This window comes from Leptodactylus fuscus, chromosome 4, assembly GCF_031893055.1.
Source record: "Leptodactylus fuscus isolate aLepFus1 chromosome 4, aLepFus1.hap2, whole genome shotgun sequence".
In the NCBI taxonomy this organism is placed as follows: domain Eukaryota; kingdom Metazoa; phylum Chordata; class Amphibia; order Anura; family Leptodactylidae; genus Leptodactylus; species Leptodactylus fuscus.
The window spans coordinates 54,199,956-54,214,456 of record NC_134268.1 but is presented as its reverse complement, the minus strand read 5'-3'; the positions used below and the strand labels follow the sequence as shown (position 1 = coordinate 54,214,456).

General features: G+C 40.7%; 2 protein-coding genes across 2 annotated transcripts in view; both read right to left on the bottom strand.

Annotated features, from left to right (window-relative positions):
- The window catches only part of LOC142200234 (uncharacterized), a 312,476-nt gene that overhangs the window by 231,069 nt on the left and 66,906 nt on the right, over positions 1-14,501 (bottom strand). The gene's annotated exons all lie outside the window — the stretch shown is intronic.
- Positions 1-14,501, bottom strand: part of ASPH (aspartate beta-hydroxylase) — a 116,516-nt gene that overhangs the window by 63,082 nt on the left and 38,933 nt on the right. The window contains exons 4-11 of the mRNA XM_075270411.1: positions 11,278-11,346; positions 6,645-6,710; positions 4,880-4,927; positions 4,477-4,548; positions 2,300-2,821; positions 904-960; positions 702-767; positions 27-50 (exon numbers count right to left, since the gene is read on the bottom strand). Coding sequence (XP_075126512.1) covers positions 27-50; positions 702-767; positions 904-960; positions 2,300-2,821; positions 4,477-4,548; positions 4,880-4,927; positions 6,645-6,710; positions 11,278-11,346 — 924 coding nt within the window. The remainder of the gene's footprint in view (positions 1-26; positions 51-701; positions 768-903; positions 961-2,299; positions 2,822-4,476; positions 4,549-4,879; positions 4,928-6,644; positions 6,711-11,277; positions 11,347-14,501) is intronic.

Sequence of the window (14,501 nt, the reverse complement as noted above, 5' to 3'; positions counted from 1 at the left end):
CTCATTGCACATAAAGTATATCTTACCTTCCACGATATCTTCTTCTGTTTCTAGGTTTAAAGACAAAATACGTAAAATAGTTATCATTAGTAGTTTGAGCTAGTTGTAATATTTGGTATGTGACATGCCCATCTGCAGAGTATTTTTTTTCTGCAAAAAGTGAATCCCATTCACGAGCTTGCATCATGATGTGCAAAATTGGCACCAAAAATATTCTACATTATAGTGTGACTTAAAATAAACCCGTCATGTGACAAATGCAGTGTAATCTGCAGGCAGCATGTTATAGAGCAGAAGGCAGAGCAGATTGAAATAGAGGGGGGAACTGATCATGAAAAAACTGGAATAGAGGTGATATGAAGGCCCTTTCTTGTGCCAAATGTGTGCGACAAGCTCCGATCCATGCCACATTATGTGAATGTGGGCAAAACGGGACAAAGACAACTCCGTTCGATGTGATTATTATAAATCACATCCGTTTTCTGGTAGGAGTTAGAATGGAAATCTAAGATAATTTGCAAAGGGAACTATTGCAATTGTAATAATAACTGTAGTGATTTTAGAGGGAAATTCTTCTAGAAAGTATTGACCCTACAAGATGGCAAATCTCTGAAAATCAGTCATAATACATAACATTTAAAGGAGAGAAAAAAAAGCTTGTAGTCTTATAAATGTAAGAAGATGATGTTGGGAGTATTTACCTACGGTTTCCGGGGCGGTTTCTTCTGTTTGTTCCGGCGCAGTTTCTCTATCTGGTTCTGGATCATCTATACAACAACAGGTAATATTTGAGGAGCGTTACTACAGGAGAGGTAGTCATGGTAGTCAGAGGCAAATGACTTGATGTACCGACCGGATTAGTCCTCGTGGCATCTATATGTAGTAACAGGTCTCCTTACATACCTGATAATTCAGCCGGTTCCTCTTCTTCCAGCTCTGTCTGAGGACTATATTCATTTGCTAAAAAGGAAAAAAAATAAATTAATAGATTGATAAATTATATCTAACATGGTGATCTAAAAAGGCAATATAAAGCTTATGGCTAATTCAGCAATTCCCACTATGATAAGGAGCTTGGATGGCAATGTTTATGAGGAAAACAATACTGACATCTTGTGGTACGCTCCCTCACATGCCGTTGTGGAAGCCCATGGTGTGCAGCTTAGGTGGCCCCATCAATATACATTACATAACCATCTGAATTCACACACCATTTATTCTGTGGACATTGAGGTTAATGGTTCATGAAAAAATAAAAGGGATACTAAGACATTTCAAGCTTTCGAGAGGCTGACTGTAGAGTTCTTCAATGAGTAACAGACAGCAAGTACAGGAACATGATCATGGCCATGTCCACTGTATCTCCTCAAATATTCACATGTACATTATATTCACATATTCTCTGCCCTGTTGAACAGTTTGACCACAGCCTGGCTGAATGCAGAAGTGTCATCTGGTGGACAACACTTCATTCAATTCAATGGGAGCGCCACAGATACCCGAGTGCTGTATTTGGGCCTTGTCCAGCGCTCCCACTGAAGTGAGCTACTTTGAGAGAAGATTAAGGGCTGGAACAAATTGGACAAGATTTAAAGGGTTTGTGCCATTACGCACGCTTATCCCCTATCCACAAATCAGAGTGCTGGGGGTCTGACCCCTGAGACCACCAGCAATCAGGAGAACGGGACCCAGAGAAGTCCCCCTGAAACCTCCCAGTGAATAACTTCAATAGAGACAAGTGCAGACATGTGGCCACCCAGAGGTGTACCCCTCACCTACTATAAAAACATCTCTTACGTAAGGTTCAAATTATAACTGGATCTCTTCTGTTTGGGCTTGTCGGGGGCCCCCAACACTGGAAAGGCAGATCCCACTCACTATAAATAACAGGGTCCTTCAGGTGTCCATTACTTTTAAACAAAGCGGTGGAGGAAAAACGTTCTCCATGCAGGACCTTTTCCTCTGCCAATACTTGGCAGACTCTACGATGGAGACTCCAGTGCACATGTGAACATAACCTTAGTTTGTGAATTTATTCCCCAAAGAAAACTTTAAAAACACAAGTCACAATGTAGCTGAGCACAGAGAACTCGGTAAACATTTGACAGTACATTGTGTTCCCATCTGTAACAATGTGACATGGATAAATTATATCCTTGCTATGTACAAGTACTGTATACTTTGGATGTAAACGCGTGGTATCCTATTATTCAGTAAACTGCATGAAAACTCCATTTGGCTGTAAAATAAATGACTTGAAGATTACATATACAATGCTTAAATAAAAATCCTGAAATACCTTCATCATAAGACACAGTTTCCTCTTCTACTGGTTCATTTATTAAATCTTCTTCAAGAGTTTCAGTGTCTTCTTGAATTTCTGGCTCTTCGGCCTCTTGGTTGTGCTCAGCCTCATCATCCTGAGGTTCTTGTTCATCTGTTGCTACTTCTGCTTCAGGTTCTTCATCTTCAGCAGGTGCTTCTGCTTCATTCTCAACTTCATCTACGTCTACATGTTGTTCTGTTTCTGTATGAGGAGCATTCAGAAATTCAGTTTCTGTCTCCTCTTGTTCATATACGGTTTCTGGCTCTTGATATTCTGCTGGTTCTTCTTCTTGTGGTAATGCGGCTTCTTCCACAATGTCATCTTCATCTTCATCAGCAGCAGCAGGTTCTTGCCCTAAAACCTGCTCAGCAACTCCATCAATTTCTAGCTCTTCAACTGCAGGCTCTACTTCATCATGAACGTCTTCCTCCATCACTTCTTCCTCTATCACTTCTTCCTCTATCACTGGTTCTTCTACTGGCTCATCTTTTATTTCTAAAATTGTTAAAACAGTAAATGAGGAAATCTGACAACCAACCACAGAGGATAAGAAATTGTTTTCAGGATTTTAGGAAAAGAGATGACATCTTCTAACAAATATCACATGTGCGGATGTTGCAGTTCTTCAAGTAAGTCTGATAGAACATATCATTTATGGCACAACCACACAATATGTCATATTGACTTCAGAATGGTAGTGACCCACATGTATGATAAACCCTGCCTGTATTTTCAAGGTTGTGCCGAGTCTGAGCCAGTTTAGTGTGGAGTCAGAGATGAAAAAGTATTTTTTTTTAAGGTTTTAATTATTTTTACTTACTGGTATATTGTAGAATTCTTATATAATTATATGTATGTTTGTTTTCTATATGTATTTTCATAGGAATTCAAATCAGTAGCCTTATATGAATTAGAGGATCTTTATGGCTTCTGACTAACCATGGCTGTCAGGGTGTAGAAAAATGGAGGCATTGGAGTCAGTGGTTTGTCTTACCAAATCCATAGCCCTGCTGCCTTTTTGGGACCAGAAGTAAACCCAAATCTGAATCAGATATTTCTGACATAACTGTAGATATACAGAAATGTCCAAGACAGAAATACACATTAGTAGAGATGAGCTAGTAGTACTCTATCGAGTAGGTATTCGATCAAATACTACGGTATTCGAAATACTCGTACTCGAGCGAGTACCACCCGCTATTCGGATGTAAAAGTTCGGTGCAGAACCAGCATTGATAGGCCAAATGCTATACAGTCGGCCAATCAACGCTGGTTCTTCTCCTACCTTTAGAAGTCTTCTCCGTGCAGCTTTCCCGTGGCGTCTTCCAGCTCTTCATTCACTCTGCCAGGCATTGGGCCTGGGCAGAGCCGACTGCGCATGTCTGCTTATAGTGCGGGCATGCGCAGTGGGCTCTGCCCAGGCCCGATGCCTGGCAGAGTGAATTCAGAGCTGGAAGATGCCGCGGGGACGCTGCACGGAGAAGACTGCTCGGAGGATCCAGCCCGACCCTCACTCGTGGACTTGGTAAGTATAATTTGATCGAATGTTGCCTACCCCTGAAACGAGCATTTTTCCCCATAGACTATAATAGGGTTCGATATTCGATTCAAGTAGTCGAATATTGAGGGGCTACTCGAAACGAATATCGAATCTCGAACATTTTACTGTTCGCTCATCTCTACACATGAGGGCAGGTGCACACCTGCACCCATTCTCCGCTTTGCAGGTTTCTTCTGCCTGAGAAACTGGACAGAAGACAGAAACCGGCAGAGCATTTTGTGCCTGCCCGCGGCAAGCCTTTTTTTTTTTTTTTTTTTAACTGGACACAAAGTCGGACATGCAGGACTTTGAGTCTGGTTAAAAAAAAAACGGTTTTCCGCCCATGGGTGGACAGTGACTGCTGGGTTTCCGTCTCCTGTCCAGTTTCTTGGGCAGAAGACTGAAACCCACAAAGCAGAGACCAGACGCAGGTGTAAACCCGACCTTACAAGTTATATTATATGCAGACATAGAACAGAGATCCTTCCACCTACCAACAGGGCAAGTTAATGAAATCTATTGCAAGATGTGGAATGTAAAATGAAATTAAGAAAAACGCATTGGGTTCTCATCTCCTTCCATGTACTGAACTATATTTGTAGTATCATACCTGGTTCTGAGCTAAGTGATTCGTGTACACTGGGCTCCACAGCATCATCTAAGGAGAACTCACTCGCTGCATCTAAGGGAAAGAAATAACAAAAAAGCCTCAAGATACTTCCAGTTCTTAGAGAACAATAGCCTTACATTAGTCATTCTTGGGTTTGCCATTAAAGGTTTTTAAGGTTTTTTTTTTCCTCTACTTTTAGGATAAGAGAATCTAATCACTATATGAATATACAGTATATAAATTATAAATAATGTGTGTGTATATATATATATATATATATATATATATATATATATATATATATATATATATATATATATATATATAACCTGATATGAACATTACTGCCCACTAAAGCAAAATCTCACAATCTGTGGACATAAAATCATAGGAAAATAATTACCATCTTGCGTTTCATGATCATCCAGGGCATCTTCTAGGTCAAATACATCTGAAAAAAACATGAATTTCTAAAGTTACCAAAGCAAAGTCACATTTATTTCACCCAGGGGAATTTTTACTAGATCTTGGATACAATTCAATACCATGAAAGGGTCATTAAAGTGATTCTACCACCAGAACCCATCATATTAAACCAGCCTCACAGATTGATTGAAGAGACCCTAACCCAATGGTGCATTACCTTTATGGAGCAGTGAGGGTGTTGCCATTGCTCCATAGTAGTAGGCAGCAACACACTTAATGCTTCAAAGAGCTCAATTGCACATTGACAAAAATGGTGATGTCAGCAATGGAGACTAGAGATGATCGAGTAGGTATTCGATCGAATACTACGGTATTTGAAATACTCGTACTCAATCAAGTACTGCTCACTATTTGAATGGAAAAGTTTGATGAAGAACCAGCATTGATTGGCCGAATGCTATACAGTCGGCCAATCAACGCTAGTTCTTCTCCTACCTTTAGAAGTCTTCTCCGTGCAGCTTCCCCGCGGCGTCTTCCAGCTCTTCATTCACTCTGCCAGGCATTGGGCCTGGGCAGAGCCGACTGCGCATGTCTGCTTGTAGTGCGGGCATGCGCAGTCGGCTCTGCCCAGGCCTGATGCCTGGCAGAGTGAATGAAGAGCCGGAAGATGTCGCGGGAACGCTGCAAGGAGAAGACTTCTCGGAAGATCCAGCCCGACCCTCCCTCGTGGACTTGGTAAGTATAATTTGATCGAACGTTGCCTACCCCTGAAACGGGAATTTTCCCCCCATAGACTATAATAGGGTTCGATATTCGATTCGAGTAGTAGAATATTGAGGGGCTACTTGAAACTAATATCGAACCTCGAACATTTTACTGTTCGCTCATCTCTAATGGAGACCGGTTCACAAGGGATAAAACACCATTTAATTCTGGTGACCCCGACCTATCCATCTGCGACGCTGGACTGATATGCTGACTGGTAACTCCCTATAACAATACCAAAAGGGCAGGAGATTCGAGGAACTGCACACTGAACTAGCATTCAATGAATTTTTAGATTCATCATCACCTTTATTAACTATACACCATGGTTTTACAACCTCTGTGTGTGCCAGATGAGGTGTTTATATGGATTGATAATATTGAATTAAAGATATTTTGCATAATGATGATTTTTGCTATGTCACATTGGGTATCGAAAAATCTGTTATATCAGCATTGTTCAGTTCTGGCGGGATGACACCAATGCACAACTTGAATATGTTAAAACACAAGGTAGCCTTTCGTTTGCTTTTGACAATCTCATGTTATTTGCAGGACTATAGCACACTAAAAGAATGGAGTCTCTGTCTACAGAATCTAGATTAAGGACGCATTAACCATATGGTGCCCATCATTAATCAATGGTGCACTTGCACCAGGCCCCGTGGTAGCAGCGCTCCATTGGGACAGCCCTACATTTAGAATATGATCCCAGGCAGTGGGTCTGGGCTGCCTCGACTACAACTCATCTGCGTTCTCCTAGCACAGATACGTTGAGTACAATGGTGAAGCAGGTAGATTTTCCGGGAGATTAAGAGGTCAAGCCTTTTATTCGGTAGCCTCCCATAGCTTCCAGATTTGGCATGTATGTACACATAGCTCAGCTGATCGGTGTTGCCAGATCCCCAGTGATAGGATATTGCTAGGACAGGATACCAATATGAAATAGGAAGCCCGTAACCCTGACATAATCTTACCACTATCATATGTTAAACTTTCTTTTATAGCATTCACAGCGTCTTCTAAATCGGCATCAGAGATATCTGGCAGAAAAAAAAAAAAAAAAAAAGACACAATAAAACAGAGTGTTCTTTCTGTAACTTTGTACACGTGCCATTTACACAGGATTAGTGTGTTTTATAAGGTCATTGTATACCATTACATAGCCCTGTGTACACAAGAGACCGGTTTACTCAGTATAAACATGACACAGCGGACGTGAACATTTACATTTGTGATTAGTAATATAAAGCTATGATCCGAGTGCAAAAACCATTCAGTGAAGCTGCCAGACCAGCCATTACTATGGGCATTCATGTGGCGAGAGTAATGGTAAAGATGGATTTAAACAACCAAAACATGGTATATGGTCGGGATCATTGCATATCTCTGCACCATTGACACGACTATGTGATTGGAACATTTGCCCAAGATGGTGCAGCTGGGTCTGTAGGTCATCATTCTCATAGATTGCCAAAGCTGGCCTTCCACTTGTTCCCATAAATGCTCAACTGGCAATAAACATGGCAACCACGCAGGCCAAGGAAATGTTGCAATCTGCTGGAGACATTCCTAGAATATGCTTGCTGTGTGCGGGAAAGCCGCTGAAAATTGACAGCTAGAAGCCTGCCCTCAGAGGCAAGACATGTTGCCACAAGACATCCTGAAGATATTGAGCAGAGTGCCTTGTATCACTACTACGGGTGATGATTGTTGAATGTGATGGCTCCCCAGATCACCACAATAGCAGTTTGGGCAGATTTTTTTTTTTTTTTTTGCCATTTGCCATTGAGTTAACATGACTGGCTAGAACATAAAGTTTCAATAAAGAATTGATATTTTTCTCTATGCAATGGAGAGAGTAGAGTATGCTCCTGCCTCACACCTCTTTTGGTGACTTACCTAACATGACCGATACTTTCTTCTCAAAACATATTACAGTGGCGGCCAAAAAAAATGCACCACCTGTGGATTTTGCCAAAATGTATGTGATGCGTATAAATTGAGTCCCTGCAGATGATATGTATACCTCCTTCTACGAAATCGACTGAAAAATGTCACGTGACATGTACAAAATTGCCAAATACTCATCATCCAGGAGAGGAGAGTATAGCAATGTAAAAAGACAAGAAATCATTTTAGCTACAATCATTACATTTTGTGAAATGGTGCGGTTATATTGGCCACCACTGTATATAGTTGACTGGTTCTGCCTAATTTTCAGGGTTCAGAAAACTTCTCTCGAATATCTAAGGGGCCTTAAACCGCTGCCATCTCTTGCAGCAGCTTACAAAAGTATCAGGCATGTCAATCCTTTTATGCAAGAATAGGCTGGTCCCATGGGCTTTTGTATGTATTGGGGCCTTAATCCTCCACAAACCAAAGGCCCCTTGTTTTATCCAATAATCTACTGTGTATAGACTGCTATAAGTTTGTCCCTATACTGTATAGCTGGCCAAATCTTCCCACATCAAAATCATCTGTATGTTGGGTTCCTCAAAACCAAGCAGATGGTTGTCTCTGCAAATTGGGCCATTCTTGTCCATACACTTTATCTGTCATGGCAGCTCAGATCTGTTCACTTGAATGGGGCTCAGCTACAACAGACAAAACTCCTAATATGGCAACATGCCTGGGGAAATAGGTAGACCTCTTTATTCTAATTCTTGACATCTACCTTAAGGCTGTGGACATACTTGAGGAGACACATATTGCTTCTGTGTAAACATAATGTGGTGGTGGTGGTGGTGGGTGTCACTTTTTGGTGTAAAATAGCTGCAAGTAAGTAGTTTGGACCATGTAAATCCAGTTGCGACTTAAATGGGGGGGGCATGGGCAGGACTATCATACATGTCATTTTCATCATTATTAGAAGTAGAGAGCTTTTAGTAAAAATGCAATAAAAATTGCAAGCATTTGTTGCGATTTTACCCAGAGTTTATTGCTGCGAATCAGTTTTTCAGCTTTTCAGTTTTGTGTCTTTAGAAATATTTAGGCATCGAAATAATCCAAACTGGAAATTCTTGTATTTATACAGCAGTTACTATGCATGCCTGAGGCTGCAGTAATCCCTGGAACGGGCTGAACATTAATAAACTGCCATTATTACATTTCCCCTAATATGATAAAAGCTTCTTTTAAGCCACTAAAGGGGTTATTACACAAAGCATATTGTATCCTCTATCCTGAATACAGCCAGACTTGACATACTCATGCTCCGGCTGGATGGGACACATCTGAGCTCACATTAGACGTCAGTGGAAGCATTGCACATAGCTAAGGTAGCTAGCTCCAACGCTCCCACTGGAATAAATGGAAGAGCAAATGCAACTTGCACAGCAGTGCCACGCGTATCGCGAACATGGCTGCATTCAGGCAGAACTAGGGGAGAGAAGGCCCTGTGATCAGCAATTTAGCCTCTAACCCATGGACAGGGGATAAATATGGTTTGTGGTATTTAAATGCCTAAATTCAGCATTTTGTGATGTTGGCCTAAAATTACAGACTATTAATACAACCAAGATTGTATGACGTGCGCCACATTTATAGTGTCTCCAGTGTGAAGTATATTAAACCCGCATATGCTTATATTGCATATATCCATAGCAAAAAATGGACATACAGTCCTATGAAAAAGTTTGGGCACCCCTATTAATCTTAATCATTTTTAGTTCTAAATATTTTGGTATTTGCAACAGCCATTTCAGTTTGATATATCTAATAACTGATGGACACAGTAATATTTCAGGATTGAAATGAGGTTTATTGTACTAACAGAAAATGTGCAACATGCATTAAACCAAAATTTGACCGGTGCAAAAGTATGGGCACCTCAACAGAAAAGTGACATTAATATTTAGTAGATCCTCCTTTTGCAAAGATAACAGCCTCTAGTCGCTTCCTGTAGCTTTTAATCAGTTCCTGGATCCTGGATGAACTTAACTAATGTTTTATTATGTTTTTATAAAACCTGAGATGCAAAGTGACATTATGGCTGCTGGTTGTCATCAGGGTGGGGCTGTGCCCTTGAATGTTCACATAATCGGGAATGTAAGCACACCCATAGTGGCAAGCTTGAAGTCCCTGAAATCTCCCACTGCTCTGTCTCCGATCCTGAGCACATCTGTTTAAACATGAACCAAAAGACAGAAAAATGGGGATTTAAAGGGGCTCTATCAGGAAAATCATGCTGATAGAGCCCCACATATGCGTGAATAGCCTTTAAAATGGCTATTCAGACCCCGCTAAAGTTATATTAAACTACCCCTCAGTTTTAAAATAAAACCCTAAAACAGAATATGATCAACTTACCCATCGTGCACGGGGGGGGGGGCGCGCATTCAGGGTCCGCCGTCTTCTTCAGCCACGCCTCCTCTTCCAGCGATGACCTCGGGCCCCGTCTAACTAGCTAACTGACATTGTTAAAAAAAAAAATGGCGCGGGTCCACACGCAGTAGCATGCTGCTTCTGCTACTGCGCATGTGCCCATGCCATTTTTTATCAATGTCAGTTTGCGAGTTAGACGGGACCAGAGGACATCACTAGAAGAGGAGGCGTGGCTGAAGAAGACGGCAGACCCTGAATGCCCGCCCCCCCCGTGCACGATGGGTAAGTTGATCATATTCTGTTTTAGGGTTTTATTTTAAAACTGGGGGGGTAGTTTATTATAACTTTAGCGGTGCCTGAATAGCCTTTTTAAAGGCTATTCAAGCATATGTGGGGCACAGATCAGGAAAGCCAACAGTGAACGGAATTCAGCACACTGTCAGCTTTCCAGCGGTATATAAAACTGCCTGTGCCCAAACTCATGAAAGGTCCTCTTTAATGACAAGCAGAGATCTCCTTTCCTGTCCTCCAGCACATGTAGTTTTATGTACCACTAGAAAGCTGACAGTGCGATGAATTCCGTGCACTGTCAGCTTTCCCATTATGTGCCCAGGGGCTGGAGATATCAGTGCATTTACTGATACCTCTTCACTGTCAGAAGGGCGTTCCTGACAGTCTAGCCAGGCTGTGAGGAACGCCCCACCAACCACCCCGACAATACTTGTTAATAGACTAGTACTGGGGGGTGTAGGGGCGCGTTCCTCACCCCTTAGTGTCATGGCTGGACGGTAAGGAACGCCCTTCTAACAGTGAAGAGATATCGGTAACTACTCTGACAGCTCTTGCCCCAGGGCACATAACGGTAAAGCAGACACTGCACTGAATTCATCGCACTTTCTAGCAGTATATAAAACAGAATGTGCCCGAGGACGTAAAAGGTCCTCTTTGAATAAGGCAAAAATTACTATAGAACAGGCAGTTCTGGTAAATGTGTGTTTATCATTTCTATAATTAAAAATATTATTTTCATAGTTTATATGTATTAAATTATATGCTTTCTAGTTACATAAAACAGATTTTAAAATACTTTTACATTTTTAATTACATATTACATTGTACTTGCTAGCTTATGTGTATGAAGTTATATCGGCCTGTGTACTAAGATGGCCGCTATTACGTAGCAGTATCTGTAGATTATGGAAATGTCTGATCCAGTAAGGACAACAATACAGATTACAAAGAGGAAGGATAAGCAGAAGTCTGACACAATGGAGGAGGACTTACCTGATGCTATTGAATCGGTTTCATCAAGGTCTTCAGAAACTTTGTCTGTCACGATTCTGTCTTTCAGTCCTGCATTTCCCAGTTACACAGTATTAATTATTATTATGACTATATGAATAAATGAAAATGCAAATAAAACAAATGTACATTTATGTTTGCTCATGTCACCAAAATCTCACATCCTGGCACTTAGGATTTCGTTTCAATGTATTCAATTACCTTTTTTGCCTATTTGAACTACTTGTAGGAACAGAATCCTGATAGAACCATAACAGTGTGAACTGAGCTGAAAACGATACTACAACAAGTACCCTATCATACCCCAATCCTACCTGTGATCATACTAGTACTACACTCTATGATGTTCCTACTGTTATAAGGAGACAACTCCTAGTAAATAAATGATCTATGGTGAACCAGTCTACGGAAAGTTGGGATGAGCTTGGCATTGCTGATGGCAGGTTGGCTGCCGATTTGGGATCTGTATATGTGTCAACTACTGCAAAACCTCAATATCAATCAATATCTTACTGAAAAGTGGTTTTCTAAAGGAATGGGTCTTCTCAAAGACAATGGTCAGAATACATAATATATGGTGGAACTGAAAATCTGTGAAAATACATTTGGTTTGAGCAAGGACGTGGTCTTCTGGAAAGGCTTTATAGTTCACTGTACTGTACGAACGTAACTCAACAATGTATTCTTCCAACAGTGTGAACTCAGGCTTAGTGTCCCCCAAATGAGTTTGTCGCCAACTAGCAGGAAGTTTCTGTGAAGTGTAACCTTGATATTTGTCAGGCTTACATTACAATGTCTGTGTGCTTTACATCGTCGGCAGTATGCGTTTCATGTAAAATGTCATCGACTAAAGGTTTCCTTCTGAGTGCGGCTAAAATAAACCAAACTTCCATTAGCAAGAAGATTGTACTGAGAGGTGTTGAGTTGTATTCGTGCTACAGGAAGTCTTACTCCTAAAAGGATTTCAGATGACCATTGGTTTTCGGAAATAGAATAAAAACTCAATGGATAATTCCTTATGATGCAGGTTTGCTTATGAATGGCTGCTTAAAAAGGGACCCGGTCAGCAAGAAAATGGGGATAGAACAAACCCAGGGACTTTGTGGAAAGGAGTCTCCTGGCAAAGATGCCTTCGTTATGTGGTTCTGATGCATCACTTGCTTGGAAAAGGAGATTTTCATGAGAAGCAAATGAGGTTGAAGTGCTGAGGGGAGTGTTCCTCTTATGAAATACCCCCACCAAACTCTGCCCTCTAGGACTGATTGACAGCTGCTCCCCACCTTTGAGTTTCCAGCATCAGCTTTGTTTTGGGCTACATCGCAAAAATCATAATTTACAAGCAGATGGAGCATCAGAGCTGCAGAACAAAAGAATATTTGAAACCTGGGAGATTCATCTCTACAAGGTATTGTAGTTTGTTCTATATACTTTTCCACCTGACTGACTCCCTTTCACCACCTCTTTGCATGCTTCAGTAAGCGTTGCTTCACCGATTCTAATGCAGTTTGAATTTTTTTTTCTCTCTAGCCTGCACAGCTCCTGAGCAATCATTGCTGTTAGTATCAGTACCCAATATGCTAATTAGGCTCTCTAATGTCAGGTGGGTGGTCCTGGCCTGTCTACTCCATCTCAGGGTCGCTCACCTGAAAAAAAAAAAAAAAAAAACACGACCTGATGACCATATAGGGACCGAAATCTCATGAATGGCAGGGGCTACTGAAAAGTTTCCAACTGCGCCAGAATTGATGAAGTAACATCTATTGAAGGATGGCTGGAGATCCTCTATAAGCTCAAAGTATATCTTGAACTCTGAACACCCAATCCAAGTATAAGTTTGACCAAGTTTGTATGATCTTCTAATCCAGAACTCCTTTCTGGGCTACTACAGGTTTAGTATATATATATATATATATGCGCCATTATCTCTAGCACTACTACAAATCATAAAATGCACTGCTGTAAGAAGGAAGAGAAATAACACTCCCATAATGCATTGCTGAGAAGAGAACTACAGTATAATGTTTTTGCAGAGTTTAAAAATTTTGGTAAATGATTCAGAAACTAATAAAGCAAGGCAAGATTACTCTTTTCCTAAGACATATGACAATCGTGGATTTTGCGACACCTACATAAGACGACACAAGGTTTAAAACAACTGTATTTATTCAAATCCCTAATCCAGTAGTCAGCGTATGCAAAAAAGGATGAGACAAAACACAATCGACATCTCAGTTCCATCTGAAGTATTACTACGTCAGCATCTACCACTTATGCAAAAGACAGGACACAGAACACAGGCCAAAAAAGGCAGGTGGGATCAAAAGGCTTGGCTGAATGCTCCTATGCAGTGCTTTCATTCACAAACTAATTTACAGACCTCTTTGAATTTTATTGCACATTAAACTCCATATTTTTGCATTAATACAATTTTTAAGTACTACATAAGCAGTCAGAGTAATATGGTACTCTGCTATGTCACCAGCCTTGATATATTCCTCCCAGGCTGATGTTCTAGACCATTAGAAGATAACAGAATATTCCGTACTGAACACAAAATAATTTATTTTTCTGCCTTTTTCTCAGTCTTTTTTCCTCGGTCTCCGTTAGAAGTTCTGCCGCTTGTTGTCCTTCTTGTAGTCTCCCTGGGCCTCTCATCTCTTTTCCTCCTTGACTCGCTCTTCTCTGCATGTTTACGTTCTTTGTCGTGTTTCTCCTTTGGTTCTTCTTTGCCATGACCTAGATATTTTTCTTTTACCTTTTTAAGTTGCTCTTTAATACCCTCTTTAACTTGCATTGTAAAGAAAAGAGAAGTCAGTCACCTAGTCTATTAATAAGAGAGTACATTACAATGCACACTTAACCCCATGTGGAGAAAGAATGGAAAAAGAAATCCAAGGTGAACACCTGACCTCCTGAAAACTAAAGTTGGGGGGAGGTACCAAAACAATTTGCAAAAAAAAAAAGCTCCTGCTTTCGTATACGAAAATGATTTGTACAAACTGCACTAAGGTCGGAGAAATACGGTAGTTTTAGGCTTTTATGTTGTACAAATACCAGTGCTTTTGAAACTACTAGAGCATGCCTCCAATTGTAAGACAGGTTTTCGTAAATAAATAGCACAGTTAAAAATAAGAAAATCTGTAACATAAGATGTATTAGAAAAATGCTTCTTTCTCCATTCAGCAAACTGCTTTCCTTCTCACCCT